The sequence below is a fragment of the Seriola dumerili genome, unplaced genomic scaffold, assembly GCF_002260705.1.
Source record: "Seriola dumerili isolate Sdu_G_001 unplaced genomic scaffold, Sdu_1.0 BDQW01000565.1, whole genome shotgun sequence".
NCBI lineage: Eukaryota > Metazoa > Chordata > Actinopteri > Carangiformes > Carangidae > Seriola > Seriola dumerili.
This window is the reverse complement of record NW_019174820.1, coordinates 1,486,704-1,511,987: the sequence shown is the minus strand read 5'-3', so window position 1 is coordinate 1,511,987 and position 25,284 is coordinate 1,486,704. Positions and strand designations below refer to the sequence as shown.

The 25,284-nt window shown below is 44.6% G+C and overlaps 2 protein-coding genes across 6 annotated transcripts in view; both read left to right on the top strand.

Annotated features, from left to right (window-relative positions):
• heatr5a (HEAT repeat containing 5A) overlaps positions 1-12,563 on the top strand; it is a 29,949-nt gene extending 17,386 nt beyond the window's left edge. Inside the window, 20 exon segments of the mRNA XM_022764697.1 lie at positions 2,369-2,513; positions 2,604-2,786; positions 3,433-3,672; positions 3,755-3,933; positions 4,604-4,672; positions 4,866-5,045; positions 5,374-5,608; positions 5,911-6,015; positions 6,451-6,585; positions 6,662-6,789; positions 7,203-7,350; positions 7,928-8,101; positions 8,207-8,308; positions 9,071-9,154; positions 9,550-9,726; positions 9,836-9,987; positions 10,270-10,377; positions 10,493-10,595; positions 10,742-10,895; positions 11,105-12,563. Coding sequence (XP_022620418.1) covers positions 2,369-2,513; positions 2,604-2,786; positions 3,433-3,672; positions 3,755-3,933; positions 4,604-4,672; positions 4,866-5,045; positions 5,374-5,608; positions 5,911-6,015; positions 6,451-6,585; positions 6,662-6,789; positions 7,203-7,350; positions 7,928-8,101; positions 8,207-8,308; positions 9,071-9,154; positions 9,550-9,726; positions 9,836-9,987; positions 10,270-10,377; positions 10,493-10,595; positions 10,742-10,895; positions 11,105-11,264 — 2,961 coding nt within the window. The 3' untranslated portion in view covers positions 11,265-12,563.
• A 3,993-nt stretch (positions 12,564-16,556) lies between these two features.
• hectd1 (HECT domain E3 ubiquitin protein ligase 1) overlaps positions 16,557-25,284 on the top strand; it is a 46,146-nt gene continuing 37,418 nt past the window's right edge. For 4 of the 5 annotated variants that reach the window (XM_022764738.1, XM_022764740.1, XM_022764741.1 and 1 more), the window contains exons 1-6: positions 16,557-16,757; positions 21,955-22,121; positions 22,586-22,735; positions 22,818-23,052; positions 24,660-24,887; positions 25,057-25,284. The exon at positions 25,057-25,284 is cut by the window's right edge and continues 54 nt beyond it. In XM_022764738.1, the coding sequence (XP_022620459.1) occupies positions 22,596-22,735; positions 22,818-23,052; positions 24,660-24,887; positions 25,057-25,284 (831 nt within the window). In that variant the 5' untranslated portion in view covers positions 16,557-16,757; positions 21,955-22,121; positions 22,586-22,595. The remainder of the gene's footprint in view (positions 16,758-21,954; positions 22,122-22,585; positions 22,736-22,817; positions 23,053-24,659; positions 24,888-25,056) is intronic. The other variant, XM_022764737.1, reaches the window with a different exon arrangement.

Here is a 25,284-nt window from a genome sequence, read left to right as displayed (position 1 = left end):
AACACTTTTCTGAGTTTTCTGTTGCCGTGGAGTCAAACTGGGGAACATAAACATGTTTTTTTTGTTTGTTTTTTTTTCAGTTCTTTATTTAAAGGTTCTGCAAACGATTGTCACTGCCTCTAGATGTCGCACTAGAGCCCCCCCCCCCCCCGTTACGAAGCTCAGTGAACGTGTCACTAAACACACACAACAACACAAGAGACAACAAAAAGCAACCTAACTACAAGTAGCACTGCTGTGATGTGCTCCACAGCAATGCTGACAGTTAGCCAGCTAGCGATAGCAACGTTCATAATATGTGTAACAGGAAGTTAGCTAACATTAGCATGTCTACTGTAGCTGTCACTAATGAAAACAGACGTGACATTATGAAGCATCAAGTTACTGACACATGGAGGAGAATTAGGGATGGGGATTGATAAGACTTAAGGGAATCATTAAGCATAAAGGCAAATGATGCTGATGGATAGAACCAGTTGGAACCGGTTCTCGATTCCCATCCCTTGTCCAGCTGGAGCCTTTAGCAGCTTGTAGGGTTCTCCTCTCTGTAAACCAGACCAGTATCAGCTCCACGGTCGGACTGGGGAATAAATTCAGCCTTGGAATGATCAGCTGGGACTGGCCGCACCGATGACACTGATGGAGCCTGTAAAGACTTAAAAAACTGTATGGACATTTTGACGGTCCACCGGCCGACCAGGATCTGAGCAGGTAGTCCTCAGTCCAGTCCACCTGAGCTCTGGTCTCGTCTCTTTCTTTGTCTGAGGACTTTTTAGATGAAGACGTGGTTTCTTCTTCAGTGGTGGAAATTCTGGAAGGTCACTTTTACCTGAACGCTGCACTGTGTCATCTCACCTGTAGGTGGAGCCTGTGTGTTTATAAACATCAGGTGGATCAATGGTTTAACAGGACAGGCTCACATGCACTAACATGCACACGTTACTAAAACCAGGGCCAGAGAAACTCAGATTACATCACACTCAGAGGGGGTGTGGCTTCGTTCTCTGCTCAGGACGCCATTACTCCACTATGTCTTTACAGAGAAAACTGTTGTTTCAGATCTCGTTTACAGAACCTTTAAAGGATCATTGAGAACATTTCATCAATTACAGAGAAACAGCCTCACAGTTAAAGTAATAGAAGTATTAGAAGTGTGCAGGAAGTGAACAGCAGGAACTCTTCCCTTCTCAACATCCTGTTTCCATAACTATTTAACAATCCAAAAAAAGGATGTATATTAACCAAGGTATTAACATGTTGGGAGATGATCCAGTAAGTTCATTAACCAACATAAGGTGAGGCTGTGACGTCGTATGTAGGAAAACCATTTTGACCGTAACTTAATCTGTGAATCTGTTCGTTTTTTTCAAATGTTTTATTTTTTATGATTTAATTATTTACATTAGAAAAACAGCAGATGAGTCTGAAACTGAAAGTCTGAAACAGACGGGACCGAGTTTCACCTGCAGCGTGTAATGAAACACCCAGAGAGCCGCAGATCACAGTCTGACCTCAGATCAGAAAACAAACCTCGGCTTCACCATCTGCTTCACTCATCATTCACACTTTTTTAACATTCACATTTTTCAGACTCTGAGAAACTGAGACTTCATTTATAACTGTCATGAATATGGATGTTGAGAGTTTTTTTTTGTCTGTTGTTATGAAACATGTCGGCAGCTTTTTAACAGTTTCCTTCATCGTGTGTTTCACCTAATTTACTTTCACATTGTGCAGCTAACTCAATAACACCGGCACCATTCCTGTTGCACACCTCACAGCATCCTCTCACAGTGAAACTACTCAGTGTTTCCTCTGGAAAAAGCTCATCTGATTATTATCGCTGTTTATATTTGATTGATTAATCTGTGATCGATCGTACAGCTGATAAAACTTCACACGGAGGGTTTTTAAGTTGCTGCTCAGAGACATTAGACAGAATATTAATCAGTTCATTAGATTAGTTATTTGACATTAAATATAAATTTAAATAAAAATTTATTTTATAATTTTTAAGCAAAAATCTCAAATACTTCCTGGTTCCAGGTGAGAAATGATCCTGCGGGTTGGACAAAGGACGTGAGGACGTCACTGTGAGCTCTGAGCTCCGGGAACTCGTCATCTGACATTTTGCAGATTATTAGAGAAAATAAGTGTCAGATTGATCAGTATTGATCAGTATTGATCAGTATCTGTAAGTTAAAGTAAACAGTGTTTATTGTCTGAGTCTGGAGGAAACACTGTCTGTAGCTGCATGCCTCCTCTGATAAACCTCAAACCTGATCACATCTGATGTCCAGGTATAAACTGTGTGTGTGTGTGTGTGTGTGTGTGTGTGTGTGTGTGTGTGTGTGTGTGTGTTTTGCAGGCCAACCTGTGCAGCTCGTACCTGTGTCTCCGTCGGGCCGTGGTGGCGTGTCTGCGGCAGCTCGTCCAGCGGGAGGCGCTGGAGGTCTCTGAGCACGCAGTGACTCTGGTCAAAGAGCTGCCGAGACGAGACAACACACAACTCGGTGAGACTCACACACACTCACACACACTCCAGTGGTGAAAACACAATACACGTCACCACTTCACCCCGACCCTCCTCTGTCTCTGAGCAGACGTCACTATAAAGGAAGTGGGTCTGGAAGGAGCTCTGTTCACTCTGCTGGACCGGGAGTCAGATCCAGGTCTGAGGAGGGACATCCAGGAGACTCTGGTCCACATGATGACGTCCAGCGCCACCAGTGGGAAACTGGGACACTGGCTCAAACTCTGCAAAGACGTCCTGTCTGCAACCACCGGTGGGCTGAACCGTCCGTCACCAGTTTTAACCACTTGATATCAAAATAGTTTTACACTAGATACTTTATTAAACAGATAATCAATAATTTAATTAGTAAAGAAGTTAATTGGTGTCTAATGATACTAAAATGTTTTGTTGCTGAGTCCAGACGGATCACGATGCTGCATTAATCACCACAACACAGTATTCACAGTAGATAGAGGTTTATGAGAGATATGCTATATTATATTATATTATACAATATTATCAACTTTTCAAAATATTATTGACCAAAAACATTTTATTTGATCTGATTAATGAATAAACAGATTCAAATTCTATTTTTTAAATTACATTTCCTTTCAACCTTTTTTTAAATGAGCTTTAGAAACGTCACATTTGTGAGTTGTACGTTTTCATTTTGACGCATTTGTTCAAATCTTAACTCATGGTCAATTTACGAGATTTTTCTGGAGCTTTTAACCACATCTTGAGGTTTTCATCAGCAGATGAACTCACTAGTTGCCATCTTCTGACCTAAGTTTGGGAAGGTTTATTGCAGATCATACATGTGAATGATGAAGATCCTGAGAAGCTGTTTAAAGCTCTGGAGAAACCAAGTAAGTGGACCTTGAGTTTACAACTTTCACTCTGACTCTCCTCAGACTGTCGGGCTCCAGTGGAGGCGAGTCAGGATGAAGAGGAGGCGGACTCCAGCAGAGACGATGACTCCTCTGCTTTCAGAGCCCGGCCCGAGTCCGGCGGCCCGTTCACGGCCCTGCGTTGGGCCACGCGCCGCTTCGCCATGGAGTGTGTGTGTCGCATCATCGCGCAGTGTGAAACCGCCGACCCGGCTCACTTCGACATGACTCTGGCTCAGGAGCGACGCCTGCACGAGTCCACCGGTAAGACCCCCGCCCTGACCCGGGTCAGCCTGTGCTGCTGGACGCCTCACATCTCAGTGACCTTTCACCTGTCTCTCCTCAGACTTCCTCGTTCTTCATCTTGGTGACCTGGTCCGAATGGCGTTCATGGCGGCTACAGATCACAGTGACCAGCTGAGGCTGGCGGGTCTTCAGACCCTGCTGGTCATCATCAGGCGCTTCTCAGCCATCCCCGAACCGGAGTTCCCCGGTCACGTGATCCTGGAGCAGTACCAGGCAAATGTGAGGACCCGTCCGTCACAACACAGCGTAGTGTGAACTGCTTGTAGCAGCTGTTTCCTGATTGGCTATGATTATTTTCACTATTGATTAATCTGTTTATTTGTTGGTCATTATTGTTATTGTTGTTATTATTATTATTTAGTTTTCTGTTAATGGACTGATGATTCGGGGAGTTGTAGTTGGTTCTACAGTGTTAATTTGTCCTCGAGACAAAGATGGTGAACAGACAAATTTATATGTAAAGTCTCGAACTATGAATAACAGCTTCTCCCTGAATGTTCCTGTTGTGTTTTACCAGCGCCAGTAAAAATACATTCAGGTTTTTACAGAGTTTGAACGTTTCTTTGGGGGAGGTGTCGGGGGATAACGGCGCTCCCTCTCAAGCTCTTTACACGGATCCAGAGGCTCAACAGGCTCAACTTTAAAAAAAAATACATGTTGCAGAATGAAAACGGTTCATGATGCTGAAGCAGAGGAGGCTGTGGATTTATCTTGATCTCAGTTTGGTCTCGAGAACTGTGAGAAACTAGTTTCACAGCTCTGGTGACTCGACTGTAAAGCTGCATTAAACACTGAAATCTCCTTCAGCTAGAAGATCTTTGATTAGTGCAGTTCATAGACTGTGTGTGTGTGTGTGTGTGTGTGTGTGTGTGTGTGTGTGTGTTTGAAGGTTGGAGCTGCTCTCAGACCAGCCTTCACTGCTGACGCTCCTCCTGATGTCACTGCGAAGGCCTGCCAGGTGATCAATCATCAATAACTTTACTGATCCTGATTGACAGATTACTGTTAGAATCCAGATTATCTGAGGTAAATCCTGCAGGTTACCAATCACCTGGACTGTTAGACTCTGAACATCTGATTGGCTGCTGAGACAATGAAAATGATCCCACTGTAATCTGCTTTAACCTTTGACCCCGTCCTCTCCTCTCCAGGTCTGCAGCGCCTGGATTGCCAGCGGTGTCGTCAGTGACCTCCGTGACCTCCGACGTGTCCATCAGCTCCTGGCCTCCTCATTGGCTAAAGTCCAGGTCGGGAGTGACACGTCCAGCCAGCTGTACAACGAGGCCACAGCTACCATGGAAACACTGGCCGTCCTCAAGGCCTGGGCCGAGGTCGGTCTTAGTCATTTTTGTTGTGATGATTTAATTATTTTTTTTATGCGGTGAAAACTCTCAGTAGATGATTGAGAAGAAGAAACAAGATAATAACTGAAAGACAGAAAGAAGAAAGAAGATATTATTCTATAAACAAGATTATAACTCATGGAAACAAGATAATAACTTATAAAAGAATAATTATTTCCCAAAAATACTTGTCTCTGTCTCTGACTTCTTTTGAAACCTGTAATACCTGGTTTAAATGTTTGTTGAAAAGTTCCAGAGGTTCGAGAAGCAGCAGCTCGTTTGTAGAATTGATCTGAAGTGATTTCGTGTGTCTCAGGTTTACATCGTGGCCGTTCAGAGGAGCAGACAGAAGGAGAGCCCTGGGAGGACGGCCGACCTGTCAGTCTCCTCTCTGGCCAATGACAGCTCGAGCTCTGAGTCAGGAGGGGCGGGCCTCCTGAAGTTGGTCCAATCAGATTTGTCGACGCTGAGTCGTCTGTGGTTGGCGGCGCTGCAGGACTACGCCCTGCTGACTCTGCCACAGGAGTACGCACCACAGCTACCTGCGACAGGTGGGACGCCCGGGGGGAGGAGGGGCTTCCTGTTGGACCTGTTGAGCTGTGACATTTGTTTGTACAAGTTGTTGTTTAACTTTTCATTTTAACAGTTCATTGACATTTTGACATTAGAGAGTTTTCAGGTAAATTAGTGAAGAACATTTAAACTGATGTTTCTGATTCTTTCCACCCTCGTTCCCAATGAGGAAGTGAAACCATCAATATGTTGTAAATATCAGAGTCTGATCATTTTATTATTCACAGTCACTGTGAGATCACGACTGCAGCCATTTTGTTTTCTCCTCCTCCTCCTCCAGGAGGCTCCTTCTACACAGCAGAGACCGTGAACCAGGCCAGAGCTCACTACTCCTCCTCCTGGGCTCCCGTCCTCCACGCCACCTCCCTCTGGCTGCACAGCACAGGTCAGCACTCCTCCTCCTCCTCCTCTTCCTCCTTCTCCTTTTTCTTCTTCTTCTTCTTCTCCTCACTCCTCCTCCTCCTCCTCCTCCGCCTCCTCCTCTTCCTCCTTCTTCTTCTCCCTCCTCCTCCTCTTCCTCCTTCTCCTTCTTCTTCTTCTTCTTCTCCTCCTCTTCCTCCTTCTTCTTCTCCCTCCTCCTCCTCTTCCTCCTTCTCCTTCTTCTTCTTCTTCTTCTTCTTCTCCTCCTCCTCCTCCTCCTCTTCCTCCTTCTCCTTCTTCTTCTTCTCCTTCTTCTTCTCCTCCTCCTCCTCTTCCTTCTTTTTCTTCTCACTCTTCCTCCTCTTCCTCCTTCTTCTTCTCAGTCCTCCTCCTCCTCCTCCTCCTCCTCCTCCTCCCTGCCAACATGGACAGGTGTTAAACAGTCAGGTGTGTGCCTCAGGTTTTGTGATGTCAGACGACACACCTGCCAACCTGTCCAGACCGGCCACGCCCACCTCCATGGGACAGACTGACTCAGTGGGCGGAGCCAAGAGTCCGGAGGACGTCAACGCCGACAGACTGCACCTCATACTGGGTAGGAAACTGGTTTCAATGGAAGTGAAAGCAGGTTCCAGTTCAGTCCCAGTAAAGCGAGTTGTGTGACCTCACAGGGATCAGCGTGGAGTTCCTGTGTTCTCTGCACTCCCACGACCAGATGGAGAACATCACGTCGTGTCTGCGAGCGCTGCGGGCGCTGCTCGACGTCTCCTGGCCCCGAGCCAAGATCGGAAACGACCAGGTGAGACGCAGCGGAGCCGGAATCCAGACCAGGATGTACTGTAGACCACAATCCAGAGTCCAGACCAGAGTCCTGAACCACATCAGAATCCAGGCTTTAATTCAAGACCAGATTCCAAACCAGAATCCAGATTGTTCAGATCACATTCAAAGCTAGAACTAAATCCACATTAGAGACAGTAATCCGGTCCGGTATCCTAAAGTCCAGGTAGGGTTCCTGAATAGAATCCAGAAGAGTCCGGTCCAGATTCAAGACTTGATCCAGTTCAGAATCCAGAACCAACTTCAGGCTAAGAGTCAGAGTTTAGATGAGTTGGACAGAACCACGTGTCGACTGAAGCAACGTCATGTTTGTATTTTTACTTCCTGTTTGAGTTGAAGTCTCACGGTGACCCCCCCCAGGCTCTGCCCCAGGCTCTGAGTGTGGAGCTGCTCAGCGTCCTCCACAGACTCATGGTGACCAGAGAGTCGGCGTCCGTTCAGCTCGCCGTGTTGGATCTGCTGCGACAGATTGTGGCGGCTGCTCAGGAGCACGTGAGGGAGAAACGCCACAGCGCCGAGGGTAAACGCACAAACAAGAGACCAGATCAGGGGGGGGGGGGGGGGGGTTAGTGTTGATTCACTGGCTCAAGACCAGCTCGTCTCGTGGTTCCTCCGCCCGCCGACAGTCAGAGCAGCAGCCATTTTGTTTTCAGGTTGTCTATTTGTCCGTCTCATTCTCGTGGACACGATATCTCAGTAACGCCTTTTTGGAACTAATTCAAATTTGGCTCAAGTGTCCACTAGGAGTCAAGGAGGAGCTGATTAGATTTTGGGAGTCAAAGGTCAAAGGTCACAATACACATTTTAGCCATTACTCAAGATTTCACACAGAAATTATGACACAATTTCACACGTGGTTCGTATTTAATGACTCTGGATAAACAGGGATGTGACCTGGAACTAGTCCGAGTGGCGGAGGGATACGACCACGAGGAGGTGACTGTAGTTGTACAGACAGGAGATATATAGCTACATCTGGTGTATATGTTTTACATCGTCGTCTTCCTGTTTGACTCTGTGCTCCAGTACGAGTTCACATCGTGACCCGGATTCACGTGTGACCGACTGACGCCGTGTAAAACTTTATTGCTCCACAGTGGATGACGGCGCGGCGGAGAAGGAGACGCTGCCAGAGTTCGGGGAGGGACGGGACACCGGCGGTTTGATTCCTGGACGCTCGCTGGTGTTCGGAGCGCTGGAGCTCTGCCTCTGTGTACTGGTCCGGAAACTCCCACAGCTCAGCCCCAAACTGGCCGGAACCAGTCCAACTGGTATGAGGGGGGGGGTCACTGGGAGGAGGAGGCAGCACGAGGAAGAGGAGAAAAGATGAAGAGCTGAAACATTGTGTGTGTGTGTGTGTGTGTGTGTGTGTTCAGGTCCTGGAGGTTCAGTGTGGAGTCTGACGGACAGCGACTGTCGGCTGGTGGCGTCGGCTCTGTGTGTCCTGTCTGAGCTGCCGTCCGTCTGCTCCCCCGAAGGTAAGGCGGGAGTCCAGGCCACGTTCCTGATCCGAGACCCATAACCTCAAAACATATCTAGACCAGAATCCAGAGGAGATTCCAGAACATAGACCAGAATGAGGGACAGAATCCAGACCAGAATATACTGTAGACCACAACCCAGAGCAAAATACAGACCAGAACTCAGACCAGAATCCAGAGTCCAGGCCATATTCCTGAACTGAAATCACATCAGAATCCAGGCTAAAATTCAGGACCAGATTCCAAACCAGAATCCAGTTTGGAGTTCAGACCAGAATCCAAGGCTAGACAATAATCCAGACTGGGATCCTAAAGTCCAGGTAGGGTTCCTGAATCGAATCCAGGCTAGAATTCAGACAGAAGTCCAGAAGAGTCCGGGCCAGATTCAAGACTCTAGAGCTTGATTTGAATTCTAGTTTGATCCAGGTCAGAATCCAGAAAACTCCAGGCTGAATTTTGGAATCAGAGGTTTAGACTCAGACCAGGTCCCAGAACTACAGAAAGAGTTGGACAGAACCAGGTGTCAGACTGAAGGAGGCAGATCTTATAAAACTTTAATAGAAGTATGAGGCTCCTGTAACTTCATCATGTGTCAACACACTTCTTCACTCACTGCTCCAAACGGATCCGCTCTCATTCAGTAACTGATCCGTCCAAATACGTCACATTAAAGAAGTAATGACGACATTTCATTTCCTGTTTGAGAATAAATAGATAAATAAATAACAGGAGCTCTCTGATTGGTCCGTCCTCCTGCAGGCAGCGTGTCCATCCTCCCCACTGTCCTCTACCTGCTGCTGGGAGTCCTCAGAGAGCTGGTCCACCTGCCCGTCACACACACAGGTACCACACACACACACACACACACACTCACAGTTATCAGGGAAAATCAGAAGAAAGCAGTTTATAACAAGAACGTCAGCGACTGAGAAAACAAACAGAAAACTAAACATTTGAATTTGAAACCAGTTTCTCTCTCGTAGTTTTTTGACACTTTTAGCCGAGAAAAACAATAAGAAAGAATAATAACGAGAACAAAAACAGTAGAGATCCAACAACTTCTTAACATATATAATAGAAAAAATGAAAACAATAACCATTTTTAAAAAGTTTAATAATAATTTAGAAAGATAAAAGGTAACGATGAGAGGAAGTGGAGGAGAAAACCAGTTAAAACATGAAAATAATAAAATAAACGACTTTAGTTAAACTTCCTCCTTTAACATCTCGACCTCCAGGTGTCCCAGCCGCAGGCTCAGGGGGCGGGGCTTGTCTGGGTGTGGTGGTCCAGGCGGCTCTTCAGGCTCTGAAGTCCGTCCTGACGTCTCCGATGAGTCGACAAGAGAAGAGTCGAGGAGCCTGGAACCTGCTGCTGAGATCAGCTCTGAACACACTGCTGGGGCTCTGGGACACTGGTACACACACACACACACACACACACACACACACACACACGCACACACACACACTGCAATCATTCATTTGTTATTGGTAAATGGTGTGTGTTTGTGTGTGTGTTTCCAGGGGACTCTGGCTGTGTTGTGGACCAGATCAGCCTCCTCACAGCTCTGACCGTCTTCCTGCTGTCTGCTGGTCCTGACGTCTGTACGCTAGAGCCTCTGCACGCGCTCTGTGTGCAGCGCTTCACCACCAGTATGGACGCCAAAGACTCGATGGTCAGTATCACACAGAGAGAGAATGAGTGTGAGCACTTTATTAGGAACACCACACTGACACTGGAAGCAGCATGAACGGGAGAACATGGTCAGCAACAATACCCACCTTCCCCAGGAGGCCCGCCTTCACCAGGAGGCCCGCCTTCACCAGGAGGCCCACCTTCACCAGGAGGCCCACCTTCACCAGGAGGCCCAGCATGAGGAAATGAAATGATAGACCTCTGTGGGAGTTTTCAGTTGTGAACTCGGGAGGAACGACAGTAAATCTCTTTCCTCCTGCAGGTTGTGAGTCGCTGTTATCAGCTGATGACGTCGGTGTTTCAGGCTCAGCCCGCCGTAGCCGTCCCGTACATCCAGGCCCTCGGCCCGCCGCTGGTTCGATTCCTCCAGGTACTGAACCAGAACTGGCAGGCGCACCACACAGGACTGACCTGAACTCTGAGTGTTTAAGGACAATTGTATTGATTAGACGATGTGTTCATGGTCTCATGTGACTCCTCCTCAGAGGGCAGAGAGGAGTCGACCTCAGAGTCCAGAGGAGCTGCTGGGAGTCCTGGAGGGGGTCCGAGCCCTGGAGGCTCTGGTCCAGGCTGCTGACGAGTCCCAGCGTGAGTAGAGTCAGGAGCAGAACGCAGTAGAACGCAGTAGAACACAGTCACAGGTCACTTTAATGGTCCCAGCGCCTGTGACTCACAGTGGGAAATAAAGAAAAGAGATGTAAATAACAAACGTCTGTCTCTGTGTGGGACCTCAGGCCCTCAGCTGGCAGCCATCTTGCTTCCTCTGCTCATCTCCTTCCTCCTGGATGAAAACGCCCTCGGCTCGGCCCCTGCAGCGTCCCGGTCTCTCCATGAGGCGGCGCTCAAGGACCTGATGCGTCTCGGCCCCCAGCACTCGGCCGTCTTCAGGTACACATCACACACTAATCTGCCTCTGGGTAGAGTGTGTGTGTGTGTGTGTGTGTGTTTGTGTTTGTGTGTGTGTGTGTGTGTGTGTGTTTGTGTTTGTGTTTGTGTTTGTGTCTGTGTGTGTGTGTGTGTGTGTGTGTGTGTGTGTGTGTGTGTGTGTGTGTGACTTCAAGTATGAATACACTATGACCTGAATACCCCCCCCCCAGGTCTCTCATTGCGTCGTCTCCTCACCTCAAGTCTCGTCTGGAAGCCGCCGTCAAGGGAAACCAGGAGAGCCTGAATGCTAAAGCTAGTGGCGCTAACCCTGCCACCCGCAGCGCCGCCAAGTCCTCCCCCAGCATCACACTCAAAACCAACTTCCTGTGAGATGAGCCGACCGCAGATCAGCAGCACCGAGGTCGATCTCCTGGAGCCCGTGCTGCGTTCACTGTCCCCCGGGACAAATGCTACTGCATGAAGTCAATTGGGCGTATCGCTAACCTGCAGGAAAAACAACTGTTATGACATCATTTCCTCTTTCACTAAAGAGAAGAGGATCTTCTGTTGTTCAGGGCGACGATCATAAACTTCCAAACACTCCACGCTGCACGTCACTAAATCACACATCATATCATTGAGGCGTAATGATTTCACATATCACGTCTGCGTGTCCTTGAACGCAGCTTCATCCTCCACCTGAAACAGTTGGTTCATCTTTTGGCAAAAGAATTTTTTCTGAATCTGAAACGCTGCTGTTTCTGACGTCAAGAACGAACCTTCAGCTTAATCAATAACAATTATAACAACTGATTAATCCATCAAAGTTATTGATCAGATATACAACGTGATGTTCTGCAGCTTCAGCTTCTCCAGTCTGACAGGATTTACAGACTGAATTTCTGTGTGACTCAGCTGTTGTTCAGACAGAGGATAAATGTTGCGTTCAGGGGCCACAGCTTACAATTAAAATCATCAGTTCAGAGTCTGCCTGTGTCTGAACAACAGTCCAGAGACCAGAGAGTTCAGTTAACGTGAAGACAGGAAACCAGACCACGTCACGTTAGAGAAGCTGGAACCAGAAAACTCTGCTTCAGTTTTTACATCATCAGTTCTTCTGTTGCTCAGTGTAAGGAAGGATGTTTACCTGCAGCAGGTAATAGGAAACTGTTTTAACTTTAGGTCTTATTTCATATCAGACATGACGAGTATGAGGAACCTGATCCTGATCCTGATCCTGATCCTGATCCTGATCAGTTCAGAAAGCTGTAAATCTTAAATCGTAAGTTCTTCCACAGGAGATGACGATGACGAGTTTCGTTTTTTTAGGATGAAAATCATCAGTTTTAATGATCTTATCACCTATTTTTTATGTTTTATTTTAACGTGTTATTCTGTTCTAGTTCTTCTGAGAATCCAGAGAATGTGAAGAACTTCGATTTATCAGCTCAACTCACTGACAGATCAAAGTTTTCAGCTCCGTCACACTGAGACCAGATCAATGATTTTAACAAACAGGAAGGAACGTGGCGTTTGTTTTACTAAACAGGGAAGTTTGAATGTTTGAAAGATGAACTTGAGTTTTATTTTTCCAGAAGTGGATGTGTCGTGTTTTGGAAACATGATACATGACAAAGTTTAAAGCTCCATATTTTCTTCTTCTGTGTTTTATTTGAAGTGTTGATCCATCAGAAGATATAAAAACCATCTCAGTGTAGTTTTACATCTCCTCTCTCAGGCTTCTCTCTGGAACACTAGTAACAGCAGGTCTGTGAGCCAATCAGAAGACAGGAGTCTCTGAGCCTCTCTTCTGATTGGCTGACTGTTTTCTGAGTGATCCAATAAAAATATAGCAGATTTCAGGTAAAACACTCAGAGAAACTAAATCCTGCAAGGTTTGGATGGTGGGTCCAGGTGGGCGGGGCTTGGTGACTGCTTTGTTGTGACATCACAAAGTTCCAGAAGTCCTGACGGCTGGTTTTAAGGCTCAGTTTCTGAATACAGGCTGTGTGCATTTCTCTGTGGACTGAGGCTTTGATACTTTCACAGTATTAATATAGAAGCTAGAGCTGATCTATAATCACACTACACATGGACAGAGACCTTTACACTGGAGGAGCTTTAATATAAAACTGAATGATAAACTCAAGACTAGTGTGGAAGTGAATTAGAGCCACAGGGGGGAAGTAACTTTGTGAAAAGGTGAAATGTTGAGATTAAAGTTGGAAAAAGTTTTAGTTAAGAGAAAAAGAGAATTATAAACTTTAATTAATTGGACCTTGTAGTGTCGTCAGGCTGATTCCAGACCTCTGGACCGCTGCCGGTGTCTCATGTACGAACCGGTTCAGACCCGACACATTTCTGCAGTTTTGAGTTACTCAACTCTGAACTCCCCTTGAAGTGGGTGTGTGTGTTTATTTTACCAACCAGGTGGTGCCAGGTGGGTGGGTGACAGCGAGGCTGGTCAATTTCTACTCTCTCTAAACTCCACCCACCTGGTGCCACAACTACAATGAAACAAACGGCAGCAGTCCACCTGTCCGAGCTGTGTGATCAGGTGTGTCAATGAGAGGGAACATTCAGCCACTCCAGACTTTTATTTTGAAATATCTGTCATTTGGATGTACAATCTGATGTTGGGAATAGAATAAGCTTCTTTTCCTGTGTCACCGATATCAAAAGGAGGTCAGGGGTCAAAGGTCACACTTGACTCATCGTGTTTGACCCCTAAATGAATGTCAGTAACAGAAGAGCTGGAAGGAAGAGATGATTTTATTTTTCTAGTAAGACGACAAATCATGAGATAGTCGTATGGTAGCCTGTAAGGGACAGTTTAGCTTTCAATAGCACTTTAGCTTAACAACACTACAACATGGTAAAATCAGACTGCTCGTGTTTTCTGCAGTTGGTTTAAATAATGTAAGTTTAGTTATAAAGGACTTTTATTGTCTAAATGTGAATATTCATTTAAAAGAGTTTAAACATCGACATTTAACACGCCTCAGATTTACCTGCAATAATAACATTAACCAGGTGAGCTTCAGTCTTCCAGCTTCAGCAGCTTCTCTCTGCTACACACACACACACACACACACACACACACACACACACACACACACACACACACCAGTTGCAGGAGTGTGTGAGCTCACCTGGCCGTCAGTACAGGTGTGAACTGAGTGAATGAGTTAACGTGGTTTTCTAACAGCGGCGAGTGAATAAAACATGTTTTTCTTCTAATTCAGGCTCCAGTTTTTCTTGATCCGTCTTTAACGTGGGTCAGTTCATCAGTTTATATTTGTCTTTAATGTCCAGACGGAGAACGCGTTCTCTCTTTTATCACTCAAAGTTACACAGAGCGAGTTATTGAAAGGCAGATTATTAAAATGACCATTTAAGATCAAGATACACAGAAATCAAACAACTGAATTTTTATGAATCAATCTGACTTTCTTTGTGTTTCAAATTTCATACAAACAATGGAACACAAAGAGGTTTACAGAATAAAAACAATAAAAAACAATCTGGAGATAAAATAAAGATAACACAATAAAATACTAAAAATAAGGGAGAAAGTGTTTAAGTGAGTAAAACCAGAAGTAAAGTTGGGCATTAAAAGGAAAACAATCCAGAAAATAAACAGAATAAAAGGACATACCAGTACAACAGCGCAAATAAACCGACAAACAACAAAATGACATTCAATTAAAAGCCAAACTACAGAGGCAGGTCTTGAGTTTGGGTTAAAAAAAAAATCAACGCACTCGGCTGCACTTTTTCACTTTTAATTGTTTAAAAAAATTCTCAAAATAAAATTACTTTACAATTTCTTATGAAATCTATTGTGTTTCAGAGGTTTATGCAATCAGGAATTTAAGGTTTGAATATGTCAGGTAAATGTAGTGGAGTGAAAATGTGATGAAACTAAAGAGGAGAGAAGATTTAAAACAGACAAAGTTCTTTAGATGTTCATGTGTTTTTTTCCACCATTACACTTCCATTGGTTTTTATTCATTTCTGAACAATGTGACAATCAATTATCAGACTCTAACTTGAGTGATCAGTGAAAATCCAATCAGCATTAACTTTAGTCTAAGTTACATTATTGTTGAGTGGTTTACAGTTTCACACAGCAATAATAAAGCAACAATTTAATGCGTGAGACTGATTAGCTAAAACTAACAGTTCAAATGTGAACAGAAAAACAGCTGGAGAAAAATGCACACAAGAAATAAAAATGGAGAAAAACTAAAACTAAAATCAATAAAACAGATTTTTTGAATTTGTAATTTAAAAATTAAATTAAATCAAATTAAACCTTCTAATCAAACACAAGGCCAAACATGAGTTTTCAGCTGGAAGTGTTGAGACAAAATGTCAGTACATAGTGAAGCAGCTCAGTGACACACAAGATTTAAGAAATATGTAAAGTAGCTTTTAAAATTGAAACACGGTGAGAATTTTTTCCAAGAAAACTGTGCAGACTTTAAAACACACATTTCACACCTGACTCTGTTCATGTTGTTTGGTTTCTGTGTTTGTAGAGGTTGTGAAACACTTTGGAAACTTTATCTGAACAGAGAAACTGCTCCAGATGCTGCCTTCAAGTGCTGTCAGAAACTCCATGGTCATCAAGAAGAAACATGATTAAACCATTTTTTTTTTTTTTTGTTGTTGTTCTCACCAGTGTATACAAAACACCCTAATAAAATGCACCCAAAATATAGATCATTCCCTGAAGAACCAACGTTTGTTATTTAATAACAAAAAAAACCAATGACCTTACTAAGCAGAAATCATCTGTCTCATTACTGGCTACAGTTTATTCTGTAAATATCACCAAACTTCCTTCAGCAAATAACTGCTGAATCATTTTTCTCAAGCTGTCACTAATGTTATTGTTAAAGTTCTGAGTATGGACATTAAATTCTACCCATTAACTCTGACTGTGTAAATAAAACACGATCATGTACCATGTTCTTTGTTGTCTTAATGTTGAAATCACAAATAAATCATTTCAATGATACACAATTATATTTCTTAAAGTATAAATAATAAATTCTTCTTTCATAACTTGTCTTTCATGATCACATCTACCACAACAACCGACTCCAAACCTGACAATGTTCATATTGAAAAGCTTTTATTTGATACTTTAGCTAATATTAGATACAGGAAGTGTGAGTCTGTATAAACCAAACAAATTCACATAGTTTTTTTAGTGTTGAAAAATTAATAAAATATTCTAAATTCAAATTATTTTTTACTTTTTATTTTGGCTTTGTACTCTTAAAACTATTTATAATGTTACATGACATTACAGCAGCATATGTATTGTATCTTACACTACTGAATTTATAGTTTTTTGTTTAATATAATAATAGTAAGAGACAGTAAAATGAAAAGAGTGTCCCGCAGCGTAAATCAACTGGATGCTTTTCTATGAGCTGTAAGCGACACCATCTTACTCCAGTGAATTTGTCTCAGTGTCTGAAAGATGTTTTGATTTTTTCTTGCCACCACTGAACCTATTCCCTCGTTTTAAAAGTCAGTCCTCATTTCTCCTTCAACGTAAATGAGCAGGGACTTGGACTACTTCTCCTTTCTTGTGGCTTTGACCGTTGAGGTGTTTCTTATTTCCGAGCTCACTTTTAGCCTCTGAACGCGGCAGCTTCGGTCGGCTCGGCTCTCCATTTCAGTCCGCTCCGTATATCGCCTCCTCACCGGCCGCTCCGACATCTCTATACCCGTTTAAAAGAAATGGGAACGCCTTGATTTAACCCCCGACATCGGCGATAATAACAGCTCCTAGACCTCCAATTGGACCCAGAAGATCACATTTCGTGCTGCCGCCGATCGTCTCTGTGCCGAAAAGAAAAAACGGTGAGTGGTTCGTCTTGTAGGTAAACCCGGAGCCTGGGCCGGTGTCTCCAGTGGTGGGTGTCCGCGGCTGGGCTGCGGCCTCTCAGCTCTCCCGGAACTCGAGCCCCGCGGCTTGCGTCTGGAGTCCGAGGCCTCGGATGTAGTTAGCTCACTAAGTGGACATTAACGACATATTTAAAACACATGAACCGCGGTAACCGTCGTGTGTTTGGGTGAAACGCCTCAACAGCGAGTGTTTTAAATCGGCAGTAGCTTTGGTTTTATTGAAAAATTATTTCAGCTCGCGTTTGGGTTAGCTAGCGTGGTGCTAACCGGCTAACCGGAGCCAGCTCTGCGGGTTTCGTGGCTTGTAATTTATTTCTGTGCTGAACGACAAACAAACGTATAACTTTGTCTGGGGTTGCCGGGTTCCTAGTTGTATGTTTGGGAGATTTTCCGGCAGTTACACTTTGTTTTACCGCCTGACAACAGCGCAGTTGTTCACCAGCTAACGGCTAATGCTCGGAGGCTGGCAGTGAGTGAGTGTAACTCGGCCATAAAGCCCTGTGGTCCGGGCTGGACGGCTCGCTGCGGGGCTTAACGTCGCCAGCAACGTAGCCTGCTGTATCCTCTTATGTTGATGTGTGTCTGATGAAATAATTAGGCTCCTTAACGTTGTGCCTCGGCCAGATGAGGAAACGCGGGGTCACACTGCCAGCTTTGTCAGGTGTTTACTCATAACCAGTGTGTCTGTGGCCGAGTTTCTCACATTGTGTAAGTTTGGAGTCACAAACAAAGGAGGTTTGTTCCAGCTGGGCAGAAGAATATGGAAAATAATCACGGCCACCTCAAGTCTTGATTTCAGAGTTTACACAGTGGCTGCTGCTTGTTTTTAATGTCACCGGATGATTAATGTTAACACCAGAAGCTTCTCTCAGCAGCTGTTCTGGAGCTTTCTATCATATCACACTGTTTTCCTCAGCAGTTGGAGATTTCATTTGTATCTGAGGACATAAAGAACTTTTAATCAATGTTGGCGTTATCTCCAGTTTACCAGATAACTTTACCAAGTTATTACTTAGCCTCTAATTGTAGCAAATGTCCATAAATTGAATTTAGTCTAAACAACAGCCCAGAAATCCAGAGGAACATAATGAATCATGATCTGACTCAGAAAAAGAGAAACTTGTTGAGATAAGTTGATAAATGTTTATTTAAGTGGATGATTGAATGTTGTTACATTATCCCATTAACCATCAGTTTATTAACAAGAATATGTTGTTTTCAGTAGGTTTTCCAGAAAACAACATATTTCAATTCCTAAATAAAAAGAAAGATCTTCATCTATTTTGCTAATCATTTCATTGTTTCAGTTATTTTTGCTTCCAGCTTCTCAGATGTAGGAAGTTGATGGTCGGACACAACAAGACGTTTTGAAGACGCCTGTGGGAAATTAAAAAGGTGTTTATAGACCAGATGATTAACTGATAAAAATGATGGTTGTTTGATGCCAAAAGTAACAAAATGCTTCACAGGATTAAACTGTCACATTTCAGGAGTTGAAGCCAGTTAATGTTTATCACATCTGTTTGTCATAAAATCCTCCAGCTGGACCCAGTCATCAGCTTGTTTTCTGTCAACGGCCGATAAACGATTTAACAACAAATTTCACTCCAGAGAGTAAATTCTTCACCGTAGAGCTGAGACGATTGATCGATTAGTCGATCAACAGAGAGTCTCATGTAGTTTGATGATAGATGAATTATTTTACCTTATTTTTAAGTAGAAATGCCAAATATACTGTAACTACAAGGTGTGAGGATTTTTTCTTTGTTATAAAGTTGTACTGTAAGTTGACTGTTGGCTAGTGAAAAAAATCTTAAGATGTTGCCTTAGGTTTTAAGAATTTTTCACAATGGTCCAAATGATTAATTGATAAATAGAAAATAATAATAATTAGCGATTTTCTCGATAATACAGATAATCATAAACTGTAGCCCCGGTTAATTGTGACGTTACCGTCGGTCTCGTTGGTGCGTGTGCTTCTCATGGAGTAAAGGCTTCAGTCTGTGGTGTGTAGCAGGGATTCTCCAATCGATTTCAGTATGACTTTATTGATCAGGTATCAGCCAGGTGTCTCTGTCAGTGTTTCTGCAGTCACTTCAGGGCTGCAACTGTTATTACAATTATCAATTCATATGTTTATTATTTTCTTGTTTTAATTGTTTTGTCTCTCTGAGATGTTGTCTTCAAACGTCTCGTCGTCGCCAAGCAACAGTCGCATCAGCTGGAACCAGCCGATATCATTAATGATGATGATAATAATAAAGTTGCTGAATAAATTTCTGTCAGCTGATGAATGAGCATTACGTTAACGTGGTCATGGCAGGTGACTGGTCTGTGTCTGACCTCATCGTCCCTCATAATAAAATACAGATAATCTATAATCTGAAATATCAGAATCCCCAGATGTAAATTGGAATATAATCTGTGTCAGGAGGGAAAAGTCTGGACTGACACTTCCTGTCTCAGTTGGTGGAGAAGGGTGTTTGTTTTGAAGCACAGTGCTTTTTAAAAATAAAAGACGTGTGTTTTCCCACGATGCATCTGGAGATCAGTCGATCACCATCTAATTAATCCGCAACTATTTTGATCATTAGTCTAATGTTTGCAGCTCTGAATGCGTCACAGTTGAGTGTTGACCGAACTCAAACTGCTGCAGAGGAACTTTGCCTGAAGAAAACGCAGCATTGAACAGATCAAACCGCAGATCAGATAAACTGACAGTTCACTACAGTCAGATGTGGTTCAGCCGCTTCATGTAGACGTGTTTGATACTCAGCCCCCGTGTCCCTGCTGAAGGTAATCCCATCATCTGATCCCAGGTGTAGACTCTGCTCCTGCAGATGAACTCGACCTGGTTTCCCTCAGTCTGGATCGAGTCTCTGCAGGTTTCGATTGTGATTAAATCGCTCTGTGTTGGTAAATGTCAAACGGCCGTTGTTGTGTTGGTTACAAACAAGACTGTCAGAGCCTGGACAGACTTTAAAAGGCTGAGCTTCAGTCCTGACAAAGAAGGAAAGATGGTGTGTGTGTGTGTGTGTGTGTGTGTGTGTGTGTGTGTGTGTGTGTGTGTGTTTGCTGCTGCTGATCACTGACCTCAATCTGGACTTAGAAAGTGGACACAGGACACCGTGAGGGGTTAAAGGAGTGAAAGCCAAACCCTGTGACTGGTCGGCTTCACTCAGTCCTGCTGTGGTCGTCCCGGGCGCCTGGGGGGGGGGGGGTCAGAACGCTCTCTGGCAAGTTGTGATGATTAATCTGTTGATAAGAGGATCTGTCTCAGCACAGCCTGTTTATATCCAAGCAGACAGACGGTCAGACAGTCAGACAGACAGGCTTCAAATTAGGCCCTAATCAACTTAGCCTGGACCCGGCAGACTCCCAGCATGCCCTGCTGCAGTGCTACGCAACCGGACACAGCAGCTGCTGCGATCCAGAGATACTGGGCTGCCCCGACTTTAAACCTGTGAACCTTTATTTATACTGTCACGCAGGTCGTCTTCATGGCTCCTGTGTTTTCCCGCTGATTTCTCTGAGGCTGTAAAATGAGCTCCTCCTATAAACAAACTTCAGTTACCCAGGAATTATCCACTGCCCCCTGTAAACAAACTACAGTTACCCAGGAATTATCCACTGCCCCCTGTAAATAAACTACAGTTACTCAGGAATTATCCACTGCCCCCTGTAAACAAACTACAGTTACCCAGGAATTATCCACTGCCTCTGGCGTATATCTGTAATTTACATGGTTATCCAACACTGTTCTGTACAGAGGGAAATGTGAGGAAGTGTCAGTTTCTACAGTCGTTCAGAAGCTGCTTGTTATATTTGACTTTATAATATTTCAGCTGGAAAGTGTAAAAATCCTTCAGATTTCCTGAATCACCGACAAAATTTCTTAATTGTTTTGAGTTTACTGTGACAAGCAGCTAATGATCCCTCTGGGGGGAGTTACACGTGCTCATTTTTTGGCATTTCCTTTATTAAAAAAAAAAAGACTTTAACTGAATTAATTTATAAATCAAAATAGTTGGTGACTGGTGAGTCGAGACGTCACCTTTTGATTTTGGAAATTGTGATTGCCATTTTTCACTGTTGTCTTACATTTAATAAACTAAACACTGGTCAATTAATTGGGGAAAATAAATCAACGGATTAATGGAGAATGCATCTTTTCCTTGTCCTTCATCTGACAGAGCGCCCCTCCCTCCTCCACTAACAGCAGTTTATTCAGTTTTCTTTGGGGTTTTCTCAGACAGCAGATTCTTTTCATACAGAGCTGCGTCAGATTTGCATAAGGCTGCTTTCTGTCCACGACTTTTTTCTGTGGATGTGTCGTTGCTCTGTTGTTGGGAAAGGAACCACGTCGGAGTTCAGTCTAATCAGCTCGTTAGATCCTGAACTTCCTCTGTACAAGTCGTAGACACACACACACACACACACACACGTGCTCCGTCTCTTTTACTGCTGTGTGTGTGTTTTACTGTGTGATTTTATTTTTTTAAAGTAGTACAGCACGTGACTCTATCTTCAGATGTAATAATATAATAATAGATTTATTTGTGAGTGTTATGTTTTACCAGAACGTCACAGTGACACACATGTGCTAGAGGGTCCAGGAATTATCCTCCACCCTGCTTAAATTAACATGAGTTATAATAAACCTGTAGAGACAAACAAATACTGTGAGTGGTGAAGTCATCCAGGAATTACACTCTACCCTGCATAAACCAGAGCAAGCAGAGTCATCCAGGAATTATCCATTGCCCAGTAGAAACTACTGCAGCTGCCAGGGAATTATTGACTGCCCTGTATAAACAAGCAAAGTTACCCAGGAATTATCCACTGCCCCCTGCCCTATACAAACAATCAAAGGCTTGAGTTGTCGAGAAATTATCCACTGCCTGTTATAAATAAGATGTCCTGCATAAACTGTTGCAGTCACGCAGGAATTATCTGGTGATTTATATAAACAAGTTAATTCGTCCAGGAATTATCCTCTACCCTGCACAAACAAGTATAAAGTGCATTTGTCCAGAAATTAACCACTGCCCTGTGAGGAATGAGCACAAGCTGTTATCATCCAGGAATTATCCTCTACCCTACATAAACAACGATTAACTCATCATTTTGTTTGTTGTTCTCCTGTTTGCAGGTGAAGAGACTACATGTCCCAGAATCCCCTGTGAGCGCGAGCGACTTCTCCCTTGTCCGTGTTTCCTCTCTCCCTCCGTCCGGTTGGTTGGATGAGTCCCAAACAGCAACAGAACTGTGAGCAGTGATTGGGCGCTGAGCCAGACCGGGTAGCCAACGGTGAGCCAGGTAATTGTGTGTGTGTGTGTGTGTGTCTGTGTGTGTGGTGAAACAACTCCAGGTGAGTGTTTACTTCCTGTGTTTGAGATGATTCATATAAAATCCTTCATCAGGAATCTTTAGGAGACTTTTCACTGTTTGGGGAAAATTCCATATTTTTCTATTTTGGAAGTGAAACGAAGTGAAACCAGCAAACACATTAGAAATGAACCAAATGTTCATTTCATCATCTTAAAACACAGGAAAATAAACATACTAATGTAACTCTGTGTCACTGAGCCTGAATTTACCTTCATGCTGCTTTAATTCCTGAGATCATGACGTCTAAACTGGACGGCTACAGCTGGAATGATGAGTGTTTAAAACAGTGGAGCTCTGAGTGTCGGATTGTCACGTGCTCACACTCTGCTCTGTGGTCTTAAACTAATCTCTGTGAACTCCACGTGTTTGTTAAACTGGGTTTGTGACTCCAGGCTAACCATCATGGCGGACGTGGACCCAGACACGCTGCTGGAGTGGCTGCAGATGGGTCAGGGCGATGAGCGGGACATGCAGCTCATCGCTCTGGAGCAGCTCTGCATGCTGCTGCTCATGTCGGACAACGTCGACCGCTGCTTTGAGACGTGAGTTTTTACCTCTTTCCTGACGAATGTTTGGTGTAGTCCAGAGGTCAGAGGTCACTGACCGTCTCTCTGCTCATTCCAGCTGCCCTCCTCGGACGTTCCTCCCGGCGCTCTGTAAGATCTTCCTGGACGAGAGCGCTCCAGACAACGTGCTGGAGGTGACGGCCCGGGCCATCACCTACTACCTGGACGTGTCGGCGGAGTGCACCCGGAGGATCGTGGGAGTGGACGGAGCCATCAAGGCGCTGTGTAACCGGCTGGTGGTGGTGGAGCTCAACAACAGGACCAGCAGAGACCTGGCCGAGCAGTGCGTCAAGGTAATCAGAGGAGCAGAACCAGCAGGAGGCGTTGATATTCTCCTCTAACGTCACGACTGTGTCTCAGCGGACGTCTGCCTGCTTCAGTGTGAACGCAGCGACCTATAGAATCACATATGACCATGATTTCAACAAGTGCACACACACACACACACACACACACACACACTCCGATCAGCTGATTGTTGTGAAAGAGCTGCTGTGATGTCAGAGCGACAGACAGAACACGGTCTGAATCTGGACTTATTGATCGATTATCATTTAGAGTTTCTGGAGGGAAATGAATCGTTTAGATGAATCGTTATGACATGGTGGTTCGTGGCAGCGCTGACGTGGGTCCAGGTTGACTGAGTGATGTCATGGGTGTGCGTCGCAGCAGGTTAACTGAGGATGAGACGTGATGATGGCGGCTGATCTTGGCTCAGCCTGCTCCCCCGTCGCCCGTGGCGTGGCTCTGCTCCACAAACACAACCATGTGCTGTCAGGCGTTTATTAATACACATCACAGGACAGTTGGCTTCTGTCTTCAGGCCTCAGTTAGTCTCTGATCTGCTCTGTGATAGAGGCAGGAAGAGGCTTCATCTATTTTTGTGTTGTCAGGTGCAGTTTGGTCTCATGTTGATTTAACTTCTCCAGGTTTAATCCAAACAGCAGATATTGGATCTTTCTATCCGAGGGTCAAGTTTTAACTTTGTGTCTGTTCCCAGTGTTTATATCTGCCTCGTCCAAGAGATTAGATTTCTATGACGAATGGATTCTTCTTTTAGTCCATAAATGTCAGGATGAAAAATCACGGCTTTAAATATCTTGTTGTGTCCAAAACCCCCAAAGAGATTCAGTTTCAGATATAAAACAGAGAAAAGGTGAAAGTGTGTCACACTGTAAATGACCTGAGCGATTATTAGATTATCAGTGTTGAATTCTTTCAGTAAGTTTCATCAGTGCAGCAGGAAAGAACTGATCTCATCTCTCTGGTTAAAGGAGCAGACGGGAGTTATTCCTCCGCCCGGCGACAGTCAGAGCAGCAGCCGTGTTGGTTTCAGGTCGTCCGTCTCATCCTCGTGGACACGATGTCTCAGTGACGCCTTGATGGAACTTCTTCATATTTGGCACAAACATTCACTAGAACTCAAGAATGAGCTGATTACATTTTTGTGGTCAACTCAACTTTATTTATAGAGCACTTTAGATACAGCCAAAGCTGATACAAAGTGCTGTACATACAGTAATAACATAAAAACATAGGGTCAAAGGTCAAGGTCACAGCTACCTCCCAAAACACTTTTAAGTAACATTTTTTCTATGACCCAGGATAAACAGGGATGTGACCTGGAACTAGTCTGAGTGGCGGAGGGAGACGACCACAAGGCTTTTTATTGTAAAGTAAAATGAAGTGAAACCACCTGGAAGGAAGGAAATCAAACACTGATTGAGATATTAAGTTGTGGATTACTCCTGAATGCCATGAACTCATCTCCTCGCAGGGATGAACTCTGTTTTTTAAACCTCCCCAGAGAAAAAGCTTTTTAACTAGAATCCATTGGAAACTCAGACACAGAACATGAATCTGTTGATCTTCAGGCTTGAGTGTTTTAACGTCTCTCCAGGTGCTGGAGCTGATCTGTACCAGGGAGTCTGGCGCCGTGTTCGAGGCCGGCGGTCTGAACTGCGTGCTGAGTTTCATCAGAGACAGCGGCCACCTCGTCCACAAAGACACTCTGCACTCAGCCATGGCCGTGGTGTCCCGACTCTGCAGCAAAATGGAGCCCCAGGACTCGTCTCTGGAGACCTGCGTCGAGTCTCTGTCCAGCCTCCTCAAACACGAAGACCACCAGGTAACTACGTCAGAGGAAGATGTTGTGGCGCCGAGGTGTCGAAACACGAACACGTCAATATCACAACATCTGGTTGTATTTTCATTCTCAGCCCTGACATGTGGGACAGAAACAGTTTGTCTTTCAGCAGCCGGTCTCTCCATCTAACCGACTGGTCCCTGTCCTCCAGGTGTCAGATGGTGCTCTGCGCTGCTTCGCCTCTTTGGCCGACAGGTTCACTCGCCGCGGCGTGGACCCCGCCCCTTTAGCCAAACACGGCCTGACGGAGGAGCTGCTGTCCCGCATGGCAGCCGCCGGCGGCACCGTGTCGGGCCCCGCCTCATCCTGTAAGCCGGGCCGGACCTCGACGGGCGCCGCCCCCTCGGCCCCCGACTCCAAACTGAGCAACCAGGTGTCG